At 48.6% G+C, this 20379-nt stretch overlaps 1 protein-coding gene across 1 annotated transcript in view; it reads left to right on the top strand.

Annotated features, from left to right (window-relative positions):
* Positions 1-12349: 12349 nt before the first annotated feature.
* LOC147689754 (transmembrane protein 151B-like) overlaps positions 12350-20379 on the top strand; it is a 202209-nt gene continuing 194179 nt past the window's right edge. The window contains exon 1 of the mRNA XM_086936587.1: positions 12350-12448. Coding sequence (XP_086792713.1) covers positions 12350-12448 — 99 coding nt within the window. The remainder of the gene's footprint in view (positions 12449-20379) is intronic.

The raw sequence follows: 20379 nt of genomic DNA, 5'->3' as shown, positions 1-20379 counted from the left end.
AACGGATTGTGGGACAAGGTCCAGAATTGAAGAGTCATCAAAAGGCAAAAAGTACCGCCGGACCCCGGGAGCCGGCCGCCTATGTCGGGGGCGATCTCAGGCTACACCAGTGCTATAAGACTTGGGGAGGGTGTCGGAGCCAAGCGTCTTCTCCGAGTCCATGGCCATCACAGCGCCCCTCAGGGGCCTCCGTCAAGCTGTTTAGGAAGGTAACATATCACATTGTTTTCTAATGCAGTCAGGTCCACAAACGACACTCACTTACTTTGAGAATAGTGAAGCTGCAGTAGGTGGAAATAAGCTTCAGACAGTGTTACAAGCGCTGCTCAGAACTCTTAACTATGGCACCCAACATCTAGAACTTATGCTATTTGAGAATGGTAGTGACATCGAAGCATCTCAGGGACCAAAACCATTAACGTACTTTCACGTATGAAAATCTTACTTGGGGAGGGGGCAGGAGCGAAGCGCCCCCTCCCAGTCAGCGCCACCACACCGTATGTTGAAAATCTGAAGCCATCGTTCTACAAAGTCAACCAAACTTGGATTGAAAAATCTAGAAAAATGTACAAACTGAAAACCAGTTTTGGTCTGCATAGCATCAGTAACAACGCTTGAGTCAGCTTTGTGTCAAGCCGCCATTTTGATTCAACAAAGCACAGGCATTGAAAAAGGCTGAAATTCAGAACTCTAAACTATGGCACCCAACATCCAGGAGCTTGCTATCCGGATCTTGGAGCCTTGTGCTGTTTTCGATCTATTCACACATCGGTCCACTACTGACATCATCTTATAAACCAACGTTATGTAAATAGTTTTTTAATAAAATGTTTTACCCTGTTTCTTTGCTGGTGTGTTGTCTATATTTTTAATATTTGCATAGGGTTTGTCATTATTTTGTGCGGGATGGGTGATGGAGCCGAGCTGTCTTGCAGCCCTCATGGTGTGGAGCTCAGTTCATCTCACTATTTTCGTATTTCTCAAGAAGGGTTGTTCCTAATATTTCTATTTTAGCGAGGTCAAAAAGAGATCCAATTAGTGGCCTACTGATTTTGCTCGATTACTTTTATTTTTTTACACGATTTTTCACTATCTGCAAAGACTAAACAGAGTATTGCGACTTTGTGCTTGTTTGTAAATAGAGAATGATCCAAAGAGAACCAATTCTAAAACAGTAAATGCTTGGACAACAATCAATCAAATGGAGAGACAAGGAGGTACGACGGATTACAACGGGGGTAAAGGCCTGCGTTAACTACCCTTCTGTATCTGCAAAGAGAGAGTACTACTAAGGCAAAAGAGGGGAGGGGGGGGGGCAGCGTTCAAAGCACATCAGCGTGCATAAATACGAAAATGTTTTTATCTATCACGTACTTGACATTTTAAAGCTTTTCATATTTGCTATTAAAAAACCAATGAAATTCACAGAAAAAACCATAGGTTATAGTGGATATATAGTTAGGAATTTGCATTTACAAAACCTTGAAAATTCAATGAAAAAACCATAGGTTATAGGCCATATATAGTTAGGAATTAGCATTTACAAAACCTTATTTTACTCGCATAAAACCATTGAAATTCCATATATAGTTAGCTAACTATAAGCGCTAACTATATATCGCGCACCCGCAATCCACTGCTGATGATGTCACATATTACATCATTCATGACATGGTCAGTGACATCACTGATGACATCACTGATGACATCTCAAATGACATCACTGATGACAACTCAAATGATATCAATGATGACATCTCAAATGACATCACTGATGACATCACTGATGACAACTCAAATGACATCACTGATGACATCTCATTTGTCATCACTGATCACATCACTCATGTGATAATACAATGAACCTCTTCAGACTCTAATATAACCTTACATACACTCAGTATAAACAGACACTCACAGACTGTCACTCATCCATGGAGTTACTCACACACCTAGTCAGTCATGCAAAGAATCAATCACACCTCCATTTCCTCAACTATACAGTTATACACATCTTACGTATTCAAACATATAATAACACATATTTACTCTCTTATATAATCCCTGATACAAGCTCACAGTGATCGATACAGCCACTCACACATTCACTGGGTCTTATGTTCAGTTATTTATATATCTCAACTCTCACATGTATTGTGTTTTACATACGTACTTACTTGCACATGTAGCAATGAGAAATCCATTCACTCACCAACACACCCATGCACAGTCAACCGCCCATATAGCTGTTTCCACATGCACTCTTGAACTCATACTCCTAGTGAATCAACTGCTTACACATCTATGCACAGAGTCACGCACCTCCCAGCCACCCACACACACACTCAGCCTCCCATTCAAATATTTGGGCAACCAATCAATAACCCATATGGCCACTCTTATAGCTACTGATCAACACATGCAGCAGCTTACACAACAACAAACATACTGATGCACGAATTAAGACAGTTTAGTCACTAACCCATGTACTCAGTGAGACACATTTAATCACTCACTCATACAGTCAGTCATGCACCTACTAAATTCTTCATCCAGACACTTATACATCCACTCATTCTTCAATATGTGAAACATATTTAAACTTTACAGACACATACAATCACTGGTTGTTTTGATCAGTGATGTCATCAGTGATGTCACTGACCATGTCATGAATGATGTAATATGTGACATCATCAGCAGTGGATTGCGGGTGCGCGATATATAGTTAGCGCTTATAGTTAGCTAACTATATATGGAATTTCAATGGTTTTATGCGAGTAAAATAAGGTTTTGTAAATGCTAATTCCTAACTATATATGGCCTATAACCTATGGTTTTTTCATTGAATATATATATATATATATATATATATATATATATATATATTCACTGAAAAAAACATAGATTTCAGGGGCGTTATAGTTAGTTGGACATTTCACTTGTACAAAACCATATAAATTCCCCCGTTATAGTTAGTTCAGCTAACTATAATTCACGCACCCGCAATGCACTGCTGATGATGTCACATATTACATCACTCATGACATGGTCAGTGACATCACTCATGACATCACTGATGACATCTCAAATGACATTACTGATGACATCACTGATGACATCATCCAGTGAATGTGTGTTTTTCTGAAAATTAAATATGTTTTATATATGTACATCTCAAGGTCGATGGAAGAACAAATGGGTGTATAAGTGTCTAAATGGGTATTTTCTTTTGTAAAATTGATTGTATAATTGACTGATTAAGTGTATTTTAGTGTTTACATGGGTGAGTGAGTAATGTGTAAGTATGTAAATATCTGTATCAGTCTCTCACTTTGTGTATACATGGCTGCATGGGTTGGTGAGTAGCTACATGAGTGTCTATATGGGTTATTAGTTGGTTTTTTGAGTATCAGTATGAGTGTCTGAGTGTCTGTATGGTTCAGTGGGGGTTATTACTTAGTGCATAGATGCATGAATGAGAGACTCACTGTTTGTATGTGTTGAAGACAGCATGTGTGTAGGACTGTATAGGTGGATAAGTGGGTGTGTTAGTGAGTGAATGACTGTCTCAATAGTGTCTTTATGAGTAACTACATATGTTTTAAACTAGTATATGTGAGTATTGGTGTATATGTCACACGCCAGTAGGTAATATATATATATATATATATATATATATATATATATATATATATATATATATATATATATATGATTGACAAAGGCCTCTGTGCAGGCCGAAACACATCTCTTGTGCCTAGGATTGAGGGCAACATGATTCATTAAATTGATGCCCAATCCTGAACCTCCGCCTGACTGATCCTCAACGTCCCTCACTACAGCCACATCACCCCTCACCTGAGAGACCTACACTGACTCCCCGTCGAAAAAAGGATCACTTTCAAGCTACTCACCCACGCACACAAAACCCTCCACAATACTGGACCAGCCTACCTCAACGGCCAACTCAGCTTCTACACCCCCACCTCCCAGCTCCGTGTAGAACTTGCAATAAAGAATCTTAACTTACACAGTGGACTGTGCATCTTCCTTTACTACACTCCGCTCCGCCAGCCTCGCCCTCGCCGCGTTCCCACGCATCCAACGAACTACCTCCAGCAGCAGATCCTTCTCCTTACTCGTGGCCAAGACCTGGAACACCCTCCCTACCCACCTACGGTAGACCCAAGACCTACTCACCTTCAGAAGACTCTCAAGACCTGGCTCTTCGAGTAGTAGCAGCACACCCTTCTCCTCAGCGCCTTGAGACCCTCACGGGTAAGTAGCGCGCTTTATAAATAGATTTATTGATTGATTGATTTTTCCATGGAGTTTTTTTTGTGGGAGCTGGATGTTTTGTTCATATATATATATAGGTCATGTGATCAAGGCTTTTCAGCCGAAACGTTATGGCGACAGCTGAATAAAATACTACTAACCAGCATCCAAGCGTGGTCCGTGTCTGTTTCCAGCGCAATCAGGGCAGAGGTGATTGTGGCAGGAGAACGGAGGTTTTCGATATATATATATATATATATATATATATATATATATATATATATATATATATATATATATATATATATATATATATACATAGCAGATTTTTACAAATTAAAAATATATGAACTCAATACAAAATATTTCAACACTTCATTCAGCAAATTATTTTATTGAATTATGAAAAAATATTTATGAACACTTCCAACCATATTTACATACAAACAGAATACAAACAAAAATAATTTAAATAACAATAATCCTTACAATTTATCAAACATAAGAAACACATGCACAATGTATTTAAAACAATTGATTAGCGGTGATAACACAAATATTTATATTCATGTATATAACAAACAAGTGTAGTGACAAAAAGTTCTCCGGCTGCTGGCACAAAGGCCCATGTACAAATAAGAGCACCCATATAAAGGAAACAACCTTTACAATGCAGTCATTACATCGCTCTACCTTTACAACGCAGTCATTACAACGCAACATCCTTTACATCGCATGCCATTGCAACGCAGCCATTACATCGCATGTCACTATAACACATGTCATTACAATGCATGTCACTACAACGTATGCCATTACAACACAATATAAGGTAAGTAATGGGGAATAGTAATTTTTACCCCTACACTATCCAACACTTACCCTACTGTTGCACTCACTGGAGTGGGAATAGTCATTTTTACCCCTACACTATCCAACACTTACCCTACTGTTGCACTCACTGGAGTGGGAAGAGTAGTTTTTACCCCTACACTATCCAACACTTACCCTACTGTTGCACTCACTGGAGTGGGAATCGTAATTTTTACCCCTACACTATCCAACACTTACCCTACTGTACTCCTAAAAGTATTATGTGTTGTAATGGGTTGCATTGTAATGGTATGCATTATAATGGAATGCGCTGTAAATGTAGTTTCTAAAATTACATTTTGCTGGCATGCGATGTAAAATCATGCATTTAAAGGATGTTGCATTGTAAAATCCATGTTGTAAAGGCATGCGCTGTGAATGTTTTCGTTATAACGTCATACATTCCCCATATAAGTGTCTCTCTAAAGTTCCAAGCTGTTCTGTAAAGGAAAACATGCATACATCGATGGCTCGCGAGTCCTGTCAAGTTATTTTTTCTCTAACGGCAGCAATAACCCCGATATTGTTCCGTGATACAGCACCTTGATCACGGGTCAGGAAATGACGACCCTTACTAAAATACATAGTGTTAGAGAATAGTGTAAAAGAGAAAATGGACAGATGATTAAAAAGCAGATGAATATATGACATTACATAGGCACCATATTGGGCCTCAATACGAGTTTGGCGGTGCGCGAGCAGCCTGCATCCCCAAACCCGGGGTTGAACTGCCCGCCAGATTAGGCGGTTTCTCCTGTCTGGCGGGTGGCTCTTTGGTGTACCCAAGGCGGTGCCTATAAACATAGACACCGCAATGGGAACGTCAAAATCAGTACCTGCATGGCATGGACTTCTGCAATCCATGCTGTGAAGGTACTGGGTTGCATGTAGACAGCATGCACCCCATGGCACAGAGGCACAAGGGGACCCTGTAGGGCTCTCTTTGTTTCCTCGCCGCCACACTTTTCATGGTGCTCGCACCGCCATGAAACGTGTGGCGGTCAGGAAACTCGTAATATGCTTGACGGGCCACAGTGGCCTCACCAGAAGACCGCGCCAGAGTGCCCTGCAGGTCTGGCAGCCCTTGGACTGCCAAACTCGTAATGAGGCTCATAATCATTTTATCTACCCAAATGAAAATATAGTCTTTGTGATAATCTTAGAAAGTTCATTGTGGCAGTATAATTATCAAAGTCAGTTGGGTTGCTACAAAAGGTTCTGAAATCAGTGTACTGTAAAGTCTGTGGACGCCATTTTGGACTGTCATTCATAAAGAAAACATAACCATCCATTTCTGGTATTACATATAAATAGATATATGATTAATACACATGTAGACATATGCCCAATGTAACATTGTAGACATTCATATCATCTGAGTTTACGTTAAAGATTCTAGTAACTCTCTATGGCAGGTTAAAGTTCTCAACAACAGACTCAAACATAAAACCTGCGTTGTAATAGCATCTGCTATGTAATGACATGCGTTGTAAAGGCATGCATTGTAATGGATCCTGCGATGTAAAAATCGCGTTGTAATGGAATGCAATATAAAATTATGCGTTGTAACGCCATACATCCATTCTTAACGCATTTGAAGCTCCTGGTTCAGAAATACCCCTTGAGTGCCTGTGTTAATAATGTTAACTCAATTAAAACCAGAAGTAAATGCCACTTCACAGATGCACTGGAAACCAAACATCCTTACGATTTAAAAACAGATACTATTCATTTCAAATGTAAGGTGCTAATCAACCCAAATGAACTGCAATCTCTTTGTCTAAATTCAAGCCGATCGAAAACATAGTATTGCATGCAATAATATAGTGTGACTCCAATCTGAGTAGTTCCAAAACCCTGTCACCACCTCTGATGTTGGGTAGGATTCAATACTATGGGGCCCATTAAGATGGCGGGCGGATCGCAGATGCCAGGCTGGCGGTAGCCACCGCCGGCCTGGCGGGGGCAATCCGCCCGCCATCCTACCCTTAATCACCCCCCGCCATAGTATCATGGTGGGGGTGACCGCGGCGGACGGAAACACCGTCTGCCGCTTTTCCGCCCCGGTCGCCTTGCGGCTGGAGCGGAAAAGGTTTAATATGGTGGCGGTGTCTATTAGACACCGCCAGCCATATTAGCATTGCCCAAAACAGATGCCTTTCCGTGGCAGCGATGCCGCCACGGAAAGGCATGTGGTCTTCACTTCGGGACCCCCGGAGTAAAGGACAGGTAGGGGGTGCACACGGGGGGTACCTGTGGTACCACCCTGCATTTACATTAACAAAGTGGCAGGCACCGCGCGGTGCCTGCGGCTTTGTTAATGTAAATGCAAATGTGCATTTTTATCATTGTGGCGGGCGGTGCTGAGAGCACCGCCCACCACAATGATAAAAATGCAGGACGTGCCCGCCACTGTGGCGGGCACGTCCTAATACCCCCCATGGGACCCCCGTCCTTATGGCGGGTGATCCCGATTTCCGATAGGTCCGCCCGTCATCCTAATGACCCCCTATGTCTCCAATCAGCTTGAATTTAGATGAAGAGAAGGCAGTCCATTTGGGACTTCCTACCTGAATATGTCCTAGATCATACATGTGTTGTTCATTATATACAAGAGCTCATACCTTACCATTAGATGAGAAATCAAATGTGTATATGTCTCCTTCTTTGTAATGGCATGCTTTCATTGTTGTAAGCACTCGCACCGACTTATGATTTCAAAATCAGGCCACCTATGTAAACCAAAGGTTAGAGAGGAGGAGTGAAAGTGAGTCACTCTTCCTGTTCAAGAAAATCCATCCTTTGATTGTTAACATTATCAGTATAGTGAAGTTTGAGATCACTGTTATTCAGACTCCTGATAAAGTTAAATAAAGTCTCACGGTCACCTTTCCAAGTATTTAGATTACCATATTTGGGGAAGAGGGGAGCAGGCAGACCACTGCCACCAGGTTTGTGTGAAAAAGGCCGCTTTATTGTACAGGTGCACATCACAAAACAACCCTGGCCTTTGCCTTACAAAACTACAACCTCACTATACAAAGTTATTCACCTACGTTGAGCTACCCCCACCCCTAAAATGTCCTCCCAGCTACAACTTAATTCAGCAATATCGTACATGCTCTAGCTGGTCAACTGCAACTGAGACCTTTAAACTCCCTTCCCTCTTTACTACATCTATTAACCTCTTAACCAATTAAACTTCCTACAGGACCTTAAACTTCCGGGCTCATCCAGGTGTGAACTTGCCTACCTGTCCCTTTCAGCCTGAATTGCCGCTGACAACAATAAACTTTGGTAAACCATGGCAACTTCTCTGCCAACCACCACCCAGAAAAAGGGGGCCCACTAGTGCGTCCTTTTTCTGCCCCCATCCCCTAGGGAAAGAGTTTCAAACTATGGGTTGTTGAGTCCAAACCCCAGCTGTAGCTGTGACAGGTAGAGTCCAATGCCTGTGTGCCTATGGAGGAGAACTGTTCTCTAACTCCTCGAAAATACCACTTCCTCATAATGAAGATCCGAAGGCTCCTCTCTGCCCAGGACAATGTCCTTGCATATGGGAGGGTGAGCGCATTTCCTAGAACTGCTTCCCCCTAGCCCTGACTATGGCTGCTGGCTTGACAGTCCCACGGCAGGCTAATCATGGAACAAACTCCATCCACAACGCATGGCAACCAGCCCATATCTCAGGAATCTCCCATAGGTCCAACTTCATGAGGTTAACACTGAACAACCCACTGAAACACTGATTCATTCCTACCTAAATGTATAAGCCATATCAGGACATTTTCCCTCCCCCCTCATTGGCAGTCTAATTACAAAGGGAGAAGCCCTCCTCCCCCTCATACCCCTTTTCATACCAGCTGATGAAGTACATAGCAACAATAACCACCAAAAACATTCCGTATGACTGCAGAACCTCTAGTGTCTTGAAGTACGGGTGGCCCAAAAAAACATATCTTCAAACCTGTAGCCTGTGGCCCGGAACAAAACCTGCAAAACAGAAACAAAGTTGACAACCTGTACCATTATTTCAACAAACCTCTCTGCTCCCCTTCTAACATAGCGCTGACCCGACTCCAAACAAGTCTGAATGGCTGACCCCTCAGCGAACCCAGCAAACCTAACTATGTGATTGTAGAATTGGAGCCACCAGTTCCTGCCTGCACTCTTGTGCTCTGTCGTAGATATGTAGATCCATACCCGCAGGCCTACTACAGACCAACCGACCACCTCCCATAGAAGGCCTTACTCCCTCTACCGCCAAAGAATTCATGGACCTTTAAAGCTTAGGAAACAACATCTCGGCCATAAGGGCTGAGAAAAACCCCACTTTGACGCTCCCACTGCACATGCTGGGGAGAAACAAGTGGACCGCACTGAGAGTGCAGAATAACAAAGAGCTCCTCTTGGGCTCCCCAGGCGGCTTCCCGCCCTCTAAATATACTCCTCCTAAGCATACCTGTGGAGGGTGCATAATCCCACCTAAACTTGCTTGTGATGGCAATATCAGCGTGGTTGACATGACTGATTGTTCCTGACTGTCCTTCAACCATGAGAGCTTCAAAAATATCATGGTCTTATATCCTACCCCATTCCTCCGACCCCACCTGCTAAAGTACTGACCAGGCCTGGGTATAAGCCGTCCTCGCCTACCCTGCTATTGAAAACGGCATCTATTTCTCCCTAATAACTAAATATCCTGAGTTATCCCAGTCCTGACATTGTCCACCTCTTTGGCCAGACCATGTAACCTCTCCCACTGTGCACTAGCCAGAGCATCAACGATGCCGGAGTCCCCACTTGGTACCTTCCTGGCTCCCAACATGATATCAAGATGTCCGTATTTTAGAGCAAAATGCCCTGAACACAATTAAAAGCTGCCTTGCTGATTACCTATTCCCCATCCATATCACTGACCTGGCATCCATTTGAAAGCAAACTCCTGTATGCTCACTGCTCCCACGAGAACGCCCCTGCGACCCCAAGGGCAAACATTCTGAGAAAGGCCAAGCTGCGGGCCCTCCATGTTCCCTACGGATCTTCACACATTGCACCCAGGGGGCTATGGTTCTTGTACCTCCCAAGTCCTTCATATCTTGTGTGACACCTTTAGCAGCCCTGCCTTTTTCAGCCAAAAGCATGTTACCTTTTGGGACTTGTAGTTTCACTTTTAAAAGAGTAAGTATTGTGTTGTAATTGCATTTATATAGTGCTTACTTCCCCTGACGAGGCGTTGAAGCGCTTTCTCTGTGAGTAGCACGCTACTCCGGAACCCAAGAAGGATTAGTATTGAATTAGTATAGTGAAATATGAAAGTAATTTGAGTGGTGGATAGGTTAGTCAGTTATTTGGAATCAGAAGGATAGCGGAGGGATAGAAGAGGGGAAAAGGTTTGCATTTATATAGAGCTTGTTACCCCTGATGGAGTGTTGAAGCGCATTTTTGGGCGAGTAGCACGGTACGCTGGAACCCATAAACGATTAATGGTGAATTAGTATAGTGAAATATGAAAGTAATTTGAGTGGTGGATATTAGTCAGTTATTTAGATTAAGAAGGATAGCGGAGGGATAGAAGAGGGAAAAAAGGTTTGCATTTATATAGCGCTTGTTACCCCTAATGGGATGTTGAAGCACTTTCTTGGTGAGTAGCGCGCTACTCTGAAACTATGGGCTCAAAAACATCAAGCTGCAAAGTTTAGCTAAAATGCCAGGACTGGCTCCCGCAGTCATGCCTGTCACCGGGCCCCTTGCCTTCTATGGTAGCCTTCTATTGTGTTAAGGCTGCTTATCATGGAAACTGTTTTGATAGTATGAGCTGTTGACGTTTTATATTAAAATAAATGTGTTTGTTCTCAGTGGCGTAGATTCATGGGGGTGTTAGAGGTGCTACACCGCCCTAATAAATGTATTTTCAGGTAAATAATTGGGTACAGGTGCTTTCAGTTGGGGTATGGGGAGGTATCTGTCGGATTTCACAAGAAAGTTTTACATACAAAGAGACAAAAACGCACACATGCACTCTCTCTCTGTTTTGAAAGTCTTCAAAAATTAGATTAATTTACAAAATATTATGATTTTCCTCACTTAATACCCCAACCAAATTTGCATTCCTCTCCCTTTCCACTGCCCTTTAAGGCCCCTGTCATGCGCCCTGCTCGTCGCATATGTTAACAATATATGCCAGCGTACCTGTTGGAAAGCTCACCCCTCCCCGCTGAATCTTACTGCCACGCTCCGCCCCGTTTGTTCTCTAAAACAAACACACTCTAATCCTTAAGATGCTAAAAGGCAGGCTCGAGCCTAGGTTTGCCACCTCACCCCAAGTTCCCAGTCCCGTGGATTAAAATGTAACAATCTGATGCATCATGGGAGTTGTCTTCCTGGCTTGTTTGCACTGAATCAATAGTATTAACACACCTGACACCACATGCAAAGGGAAAGCCCTGGGCCGGAAATAGGTGTCCTGAAGACATGTCGCAGGCTGGGCTCACGGGTACACTTGCATATCTTGTTTGGGGCTGCGTCTTGTTTCGCCCTTCCATATTTCATACACGGCTTGCATATCAAACAGCTGTGGGGCTACCCCCGTGGTCCAGCTTTCAAGAAGTACTGCAGTTCTGTGGACTGCCGTGCCTGAAAGGCTGGGGCTCCTGGGGGATAGCCCTCTCTTATCAGCAGAGAAGCAGGCAGCTCAGCCAAGCACTGTAAGACGCAGCTGCACTGCAGAGCGGCGCGCGAGGCAGGGGTGCCCCGGAGGGGGCTGCAGCCGAGGAGGCTTGATGGAAATGCAACATTTAGCAGGCTCTCGGGCTGAGAGCCGGTCCCTGCCGCCGCCTGCTCCTGCCCCCGCTTCCTTAAAGTTCACCGCCACGCTGGACTCGTGAAGTGATTGGCACGCTGGCACTGCCCGCTTAGACATTGGTTTCCTGGGGCAGCTTCTGTGCTGGTGGATAAGCTGACCACGCGCAGGCAGCTCGGAGGGGGCGAGGGGTGCTCTGCAGCCCCTGGACCTCTCTGGAGGAAGGAGGAGGAGGAGGGGATGGGAATCCTGCAGAAGGCGCCTCGAGCTTTGGGGGCCAGCAGCCTGCAGTGTCGGGGAGCCCCCTCGGATGCGAGCGCCCTGGCCCCGGGAAGGAAGTTTGCGCCGGGAGCGGCGCTGGTGCGGCGGTGCGCTCCAGTGTGATGGCCCAGGATGTCTCCGGAGGTGGAAACCCAGGCGGCCGCCGAGACCTCTGCACCTGCAGACAGCCCAGATGGGGAGGCGAGCGCCTCGGCAGACGCGAGGGAAGAGGTGAGCGGCGAGCGCCGAAGGGCACGCGCTGCCCGCGCCGGTGCGTGTGGTGGCTGGATGCACAGAACATTTACATCTCTGAGGCTTTGCCTGTGAGGAAACTGTCCGGGCGTGCTGCAGATGTTGTGTCTGCATTGCCCGTGAGGTCATGCAGTAATCTGTGTCTGCAGGCGTCTGTGTGCGCCGGGAAAGGGAGCCGAAAACACAAGGAGCTATAGACATAAACAAAAACATGAACATGCCCAGCACGCACAGGGCAGGCAATGCATGCTGAGCACATAGGGTGGACGGGGCACCCCAGGACATGGGCTGCAACCAGTCCTTTCCGGGGTGTGAGGGTTTTGTGGGGTGGGGGTATGGGGGGGGGGGGGGTGCTGAGGAATGCAGCAGCGGCTCACGGCTCACGTGCAGGGGGGGGGGGCGCGTAGGGCTAAGAGCTCTCCTTGGTGCTGAAGGGTAGGCAGGGCTCGGGGGAGGCATAAAAAACAGACCGCTGCAGAGGCAGAGCCTGGCAGGAGAGGGTTGGTAGGGTCGAGGGTAGTGCCACTAAAGATTGAAGACTGAGGGTGCTGGATAGCAGGGGGTCTGTGGGTGAGGAGATGTACTCCGGGTGCTGAAGGACAGGGTGGTCTGTGCAAGAGAACCTCCCAGGGGTTGTTGCCTGAGTCAGTGGAAAGGATGGGCTCCTGGAAGAGCTGAAGTCAGGGAAGGACGGGTGTTTGCCAGTAAGGCACCTGTCCAAGGGACTGATGGGCAGGGTGGTATCTGAGGACAGCCCCTCAGGCACCGGTAAGTAGATCAGTGGAAGGACTGAGCACTCCGTAGGCTGTAGTCTGGACTTCAGTGCTTTAAATGAGCTGGTACTGAGTACCGGCACTTAATTATTTTATGAGGGAGAGTACCACACTTCTCCAAGAAGAACGTAATAGTTTTAATAGGAGAGTGCGAGCACTTCAGCAAATCAATGACTTTCTCTAATTAGCACAATTGAACTATGATTTTTAAACTGTAATGATTTTTCACTCTTTGTTTTTTTTATTGGTTTTAAACATTGTAGTAATTTTGTAATGGCATTATTGCAACGGTTTTAAATAACTATGCTAAAATAAAATAAACTTGAAACTTAAAACTTCTCAGAAACCAGCTGGTACTCAGCTGCAGAGTACCTGCACTTCTATGTTTCCATTTCTGCACTGCTGGACTTAGTGATGGGATGTGAAAACGGTAACCCTGATAGGAAATATTTGAGGCATTGTGCCTAGGTGAGGATGGGCCTGGTGGCCCGTGGGGAGCACCTCCCCAGCACTGATCAATAGATCATTGAAGTATTGCACTCTCCAGAGAGTGTAGTCTGCTGGGCTTGGCGATGGTATGTGGAAACGGTAACCCGCAAAGATACTGATAGGGAGGGTGGTCTGGGCAATGGATTGGGCATCGTGTCTATGCACTGAGGGACATGGTGGTCTGTGGGGAGAACCTTCCCGGTGATAGTAGAAGGGATGCACTCTTCACGTATCCGAGGAGAGGCGCGTGTCTGTGTGCGGACGGACCCTCTCCAAGGGACTGAATGCCAGGCGGCCTGGGGCATGGGGCCTTCTAGGGGAAGGGGACAGACCAGCGCAAGGGGTGGGCGCTCCACGAGGCTACAGTTTGGGAGAGAAGGTGTGCACATGACGAGTAACTGTCTAATGCCCTGTGTGGCAGGGTGGTCTGTGGAGGAAACCTCCCAGGTGTGATTTATATGATCATTGGAGGGCTGTTCCTCCCAGGGGCTAGAGTCAGGAAGAAGCGACGGTATGTGGAAGCGGTACCTCTCCGAAGTACTGGTAGGGAGGGTGGTATGTGGAAAGGACCACACGTGTGCTGGTGACAGGATCAGTGAGAGGACTGCACGCTACATGGGATTGAACTATGACAGAGGCGCTGGTGTGTGGTAGCAGAATACACCCAAGTTACTGATAGAGAGCGTGATCGGGGAAATAGAGGGGAAGGGGCCACCCATGTGCATGCTGGTCTGTGGAGACATTCTTTCAAGGACTGACGGGTGCATCCGTTAAAGGGCTGAACTCTCCGTAGGCTGAATTCTAGGGACTCGTGTTGAGTTGAAGCGTGGCTTCTGTCCAAGGTGCTGAACGTCAGATGGTCTGTGCGCCTCTCTAGGGAACCGGTGACCAGGGCGGTGTGTAGATAGAACCTTAGTGAACGCATCAGTGGACGGTGAGGTGTCGACGGTATTCCCTCGGAGGAGCGTGGCTGGGTAACGAGGCCTCCAGGTCTCGATCCCAGCTCACCTCTGGAACAAGCGCCACCCCTGCATGCTGCTCCGGTTTGCCGGGGCCCCGAAGGGACGTTCCAGCGCCGCGATCGGCCTCTAGCTGGAAAACACCGCCGATGACAGCAGCCGGTCCTGTGGACCGCGGTAACTCCGCCCACCACCGTATAAACTAGCGTATAAACTGAACCGGGGATTGCCTCTGTCAGCCGCAGGCAGCCCCCGGCAGCATTGGAGGCAGGGGGTTCCCCGCAGCAGGAGCGTCCGAGCTATGGACCTGGGAAGGGGGGTGGGGGGGTGGGGGGCATTCCAGCAAGACCAGGTGCCATATAATATGGATACCCGGTGCTGCAGTGCACGTGCAGGAGGCCGGGCGTGAGTGTCCAGCACTGGAGGCAGGGGGTTCCCCGCAACAGGAGCCTCCGAGCTGGAGACCTGAAAGGAGGGGGGGGGGGGGGGCATTCCAGCAAGCCCCAGTGCAATATAATATGGATACCCGGTGCTGCAGTGCACGTGGCTGGGCCTGTGTGTGCAGCACTGGAGGCAGGGGGTTCCCCGCAGGAGGACCGTCCAAGCTATGGACCTGGGAGGGGGGCAGGGGGGCCATTCCCGCAAGACCCAGTGCTTTATAATATGGATACCCGGCGCTGCAGTGCAGGTGCAGGAGGCCGGGCGTGAGTGTGCAGCACTGGAGCAGGGGGTTCCCAGCAGCAGGAGCGTTCAAGCTGGGGACCTGATCAGGGGGGCGCATTCCCGCAGGACCCAGTGCAATATAATATGGACACCTTGTTCTGCAGTTCACGTTCAGGAGACCGGTCGTGTGTGTGCAGCACTGGAGGCAGGGGGTTCCCCGCAGCAGGAGTGATCAAGCTAGGGACCTGAAAGGGGGGGGGAGGGGGGGGGGGCATTCCAACAAGACCCAATGCAGTATAATATGGACACCCGGTGCTGCAGTGCACGTGCAGATTGCCGGGCGTGTGTGCAGCACTGGAGACAGGGGGTTCCCCGCAGCAGGAGCGTCCAGGTTGTGTACCTAAGGGGGCAGGGAGAGGGTCTTCCAACAAGCACCAGTCCTGCCGTTCATGTGCACGAGGATGGGTGTCTGTCTGCAGCACTGGAGTCAGGAGTTTCCCTGCAGCAGTTCCGTCCAAGCTGGAGACCTGAGGAAGAAAGGCCGGGGGGGGGGGGGAGGGGGCGGAATTCCAAGAAGCGCCCAGTGCCGCAGTCCATATGCACGGGGCTGGCGTTCGTGTGCAGCACTGGAGGCAGGGGGTTTCCTGCAGCAGGACTGACCAGCAGGGGACCTGGCGGGGGAGGGACCTGGTGGGGGGCGGGGGTTGGGTTCAGGCAGGGCCTTTTGCAGTTTCCATTGCCTGCAGTTCATATGCACGAGGCTGGACGCCTGTTTGCAGTATTAGAGCCGGGGGTTCCCCGCAGCAGGATTGCCAAAGCAGGGGACCTGAGGGGGCAGGGAGGGGGCATTGCAACAAGTAACCACTACCACTTCTGCAGTGTGCAGTCTGTGTGCACGAGGCCGGTCGTCTGCCTGCAGCACTGGCAGGGCACCTGCGGGGGCAGGGAGGGGGCATTGCAGCAAGCATTCCCCATTTCAATATACTATATACCCCCTGCCGGTGCTGTATTTCTTGTGCACGAGGCTGGGCGTCTGTCTGCAGCACTGGAGTCAGGGGCAGTACCTCCCCCCAACAGGGCAAGGAAGGGGGCAGAGCAGCAAGCAGTCCCCCATTTCAGTATAACATATAAACTCGGTGCTGCAGTTCACGTGCTCGCGGCTGGGCGTGCGTGCACGCGTATATGTCCAATGCATGTTGTTTATTGACTGCGTTATGTGTGTCTGTGTGTTGTATTCCCTTCACGTACACACGCATAGTTGTGTCAGTGTGGTTTATCAGCACACTGTGCTGTTGATAGTCTTAGGCGCATGTGTGGGTGTGCGTGTCTCCTAAATGTCTTTTGTTTGGGGCACACGCTCAGTCTGTCCGTGTTTATTACGTTTATGGTCTCTGGGTGTGCTTTTTGTTGTCTTTGATCTGTGTATGTCATGTTTGATGTATTAGTTCAGTGTGTCTATGTGCTATCTATTTAACTTTCCGGGCTGTTTCTTGTCTTCATTGTGCGCGCGCGTCATGTTTTTATATTAAGTATGTTCATGTTATTAAATGTCTTTCCTCTATTTACGTTGACTTTATTCTGTATCAGTCTCTGTGTTTTGTTGCCTTCGCTATGTACACATGTTGTTGATTGTCTGCACTTGATTGGTGTGTTGTTTAACGTCTTCCCAGCTCTAGGGTGTGTTTTGCCTTTAATATGTCAGTTTAATTAGTTGTATTTCTGTATATTGTGTCTATTTGTGTGTGCGTGTTTGTGTCTGATGCTTATTGGTTTTCGGGTGTGCACGCGTGTTTGTGTCCCATGCGTATTGGTTTCCGTGTGTGCGCGCGTGTGTGTTTGAGTATGCCTGTGCGTGTTTGTGTCCGTTGTTTATTAGTTTCCGTCTGTTCGTGACTGCGTGCGCGTGTGTGTTTGCTGTGCGCCTGTCTTGCTTCTTGTTGATTGCACAGAAGCTTCCACTGTAAGTCATTAGGTGTGTTGACAGCAGCCTGTGCCCTCCACTTTTCCTGTAATCCTGACATGCGCCGACTACATCAGCTCACGGTTTATACATATTTTATTTCATTCATGCTGACTGCATGAATCCCCCTCTTGCAAGCGATGCAATTAATAAATCATGAAACTGAAACCGCTGCACGATGAAGCGGGCATTTAAAGGGCCCCCATGAGTGGTTCAGGGTTCTACGCCCGTGAACAACCCAGGACGAGACCCGCAGTGCAAACCCTGGGCGTTAAACGAAGGTGTCTAATGCTAAACTGTGGTTCTGATTATTAGCTATGAGTGTGCTGGTTAATATTGAAACTGTGCTAAAAAGGAACACAAACGCGAAATTCACACATAAGCTGCTAAACACGTTTAACATTTTCACTGCTAATATCTATCAATCAATCAAGAGCATTTGTAAAGCGCGCTACTCACCCGATAGGGTCTCAAGGCGCTGGGGGTGGGGGGGGGGGGGCTGCTACTGCTCGAAAAGCCAGGTCTTGAGTTGCTTCCTGAAGGAGAGATGGTCCTGGGTGAGCCATAGGTGGGTGGGGAGGGTGTTCCAGGTCTTGGCCGCCAGGTAGGTGAAGGATCTTCTTCCGGTGGTGGTCCATGATCCGTGGGACGGTGGTGAGGGCGAGGCTGGCGGAGCGGAGCTGGCGGGTTGGCGTGTAGAACGTGAGGTGGTTGTTGAGGTATTCGGGGCCCAAGTCGTGGAGAGCCTTGTGTGCGTGGGTGAGGAGTCTGAACGTGATCCTCTTGCTGACGGGGAGCCAGTGCAGGTCCCCTCAGTTGGGCGGAGATGTGGCAGTGTCGGGGGATGTCCAAGACGAGTCGTGCTGAGGCGTTCTGGATGCGCTGGAGTCTTTTCTGTAGTTTGGCGGTGGTCCCAGCGTAGAGGGCGTTCCCGTAGTCCAGACGGTTAATGACGAGGGACTGGGTGACCGTTTTCCTGGTTCCAGTGGGGATCCAGCGGAATATCTTACGGAGCATGCGGAGAGTGTTGAATGCAGGAGGAGGTAACGGCGTTAACTTGCTTGGCCATCGTGAGGGAGGATGTCAAGGATAAAGCCCAGGTTGCGTGCGTGGTCCGTGGGCTTGGGTGGGGGGCCCAGAGCAGGGGGCCACCAGGAGTCGGTCCAGGCGGAGATGGATGGGCCGAGGATGAGGACTTCCGTCTTGTCTGAGTTCAGTTTCAGGCGGCTGAGCTTCATCCAGTCTGCAATGTCTTTCATTCCGTCCTGGAAGCTGGCTCTGGCTGAGGTGGGGTTGTTGGTGAGGGAGAGGATCAGTTGGGTATCGTCGGTGTAGGAGATGATGTTGAGGTTGTGCCTGCGTGCGATGGCTGCAAGGGGGCTCATGTAGACGTTGAAGAGGGTGGGACTGAGCGAGGAACCTTGAGGTATGCCGCAGATGATCTTGGTGGCTTCTGCAATAGAAGGGCGGGAGACGGACTCTTTGCGTTCTGTCAGAGAGGAAGGAGGTGATCTCTTCGAGGGCCTTTCCTTGGATCCCGGCGTGGCAGAGGCGGGTTGTCAGGGTGCGGTGGCAGACCGTGTCGAACGCAGCCGAAAGGTCGAGCAGGATGAGGGCTGCGGTTTCGCCGTTGTCCAGCAGGGTCTGGATGTTGTGGGTGGCCGCGATGAGGGCGGTCTAGGTGCTGTGGTTTGCTCGGAATCCGGACTGCGATGGGTCAAGGGAGCCGTTCGTCTCCAGGTAGGCTGTCAGCTGTTTGTTGACGCTTTTCTCAATGACTTTTGCAGGGAACGGGAGGAGCGAGATGGGGGCGGAAGTTCTTGAGGTCTGAGGGGTCTGCGGTGGGTTTCTTCAGGAGGGTGCTGATCTCTGCGTGCTTCCAGCTCTCGGGGAAGGTGGTGGATATGAAGGAGTTGTTGATGATGTCCCGAAGTTTGGGTGCGATGATGGAGTCGGCTTTGTTGAAGATGTGGTGTGGGCAGGGATCGGCTGGGGAGCCCGAGTGGATGGTGTTCATCGTGTGGGTGGTATCTTCCGTGCTGACCTGAGTCCAGGCGCACATGGTGGTGGTGGGGGGTGTAGGTTCGGTGGTGGGGTACGTGTTCTGAGCGCCGAAGCTTTCGTGTATGTCGACGATCTTACGGTGAAAAATGTGGCCAGAGAGTTGCAGAGGTCTTGAGAAGGTGCGATGTCGTTGTTGCTGGCGTTGGGGTTGGAGATCTCTTTCACGACGTTGAAGAGTTCTTTGCTGTTGTGGGTGTTGTTGTCCAGTCATTCTCTGAAGGATGACCTTTTGGTGGTGCGGATCAAATGGTGGTGTTTGCGGGTGGCGTTCTTGAGGGCTGTCATGTTGTCCGTGACTGGTTGTGGCACCAGGCTTTCTCAAGGTCACGGCAGGATTTCTTGGAGTCTTTGAGATCGTTGGTGAACCACGCAGCTTTCTTGCTGTTGAGGTTACTGGGAGGGTTTTTCAGTGGAGCAAGGGTGTCGGCGCAGTCGGTGATCCACTGTGTGAGGTTGTGGGCTCCTTTGTTGGGGTCCGTGGTGTTGGTGGGAGGGTTAAGGCGCAAGGAGGTGGTGAGTTGGTCGGTGGTGATCTTGCTCCAGCATCTTCGGGGGGTTTGTTGAGGGCGGTGGTGGGTCGTTGTTTTCCTGTTGTTGAAGTGTACGCAGCTGTGGTCGGTCCAGTGGAGCTCGGTGGTGTGGCTCAAGGAGATGTGGTTGCTGGAGGAGAAGACAGGGTCGAGCGTGTGGCCGGCATAATGGGTGGGGGTGTTGACCAGTTGCTTGAATCCGAGGTTGGCGAGGTTGTCTAGTAGGGCGGTGGTGTTGTTGTCCTGGTCGTTCTCCAGGTGGAAATTGAGGTCTCCGAGGAGGATGTAGTCGGGGGAGGCGAGGGTGAGTGGGCTGATGAAGTCTGCGATGCCCTCGCTGAAGTGTGAGCGTGGTCCCGGGGTCTGTAGATGAGGGTTCCTCTGAGGATGGTCTTGGGGTCGGTGTGAATCTGGAAGTGCAGGTGCTCTGCGGTGGCGAGGGTGTCGTTGGTGTTGGTTGTGATGCGGATAG

This window comes from Lissotriton vulgaris, chromosome 9 (genome assembly GCF_964263255.1).
Source record: "Lissotriton vulgaris chromosome 9, aLisVul1.2, whole genome shotgun sequence".
NCBI lineage: Eukaryota > Metazoa > Chordata > Amphibia > Caudata > Salamandridae > Lissotriton > Lissotriton vulgaris.
Note: the sequence above shows the minus strand (reverse complement) of the source record. Positions and strands in the feature narration are given on the sequence as shown.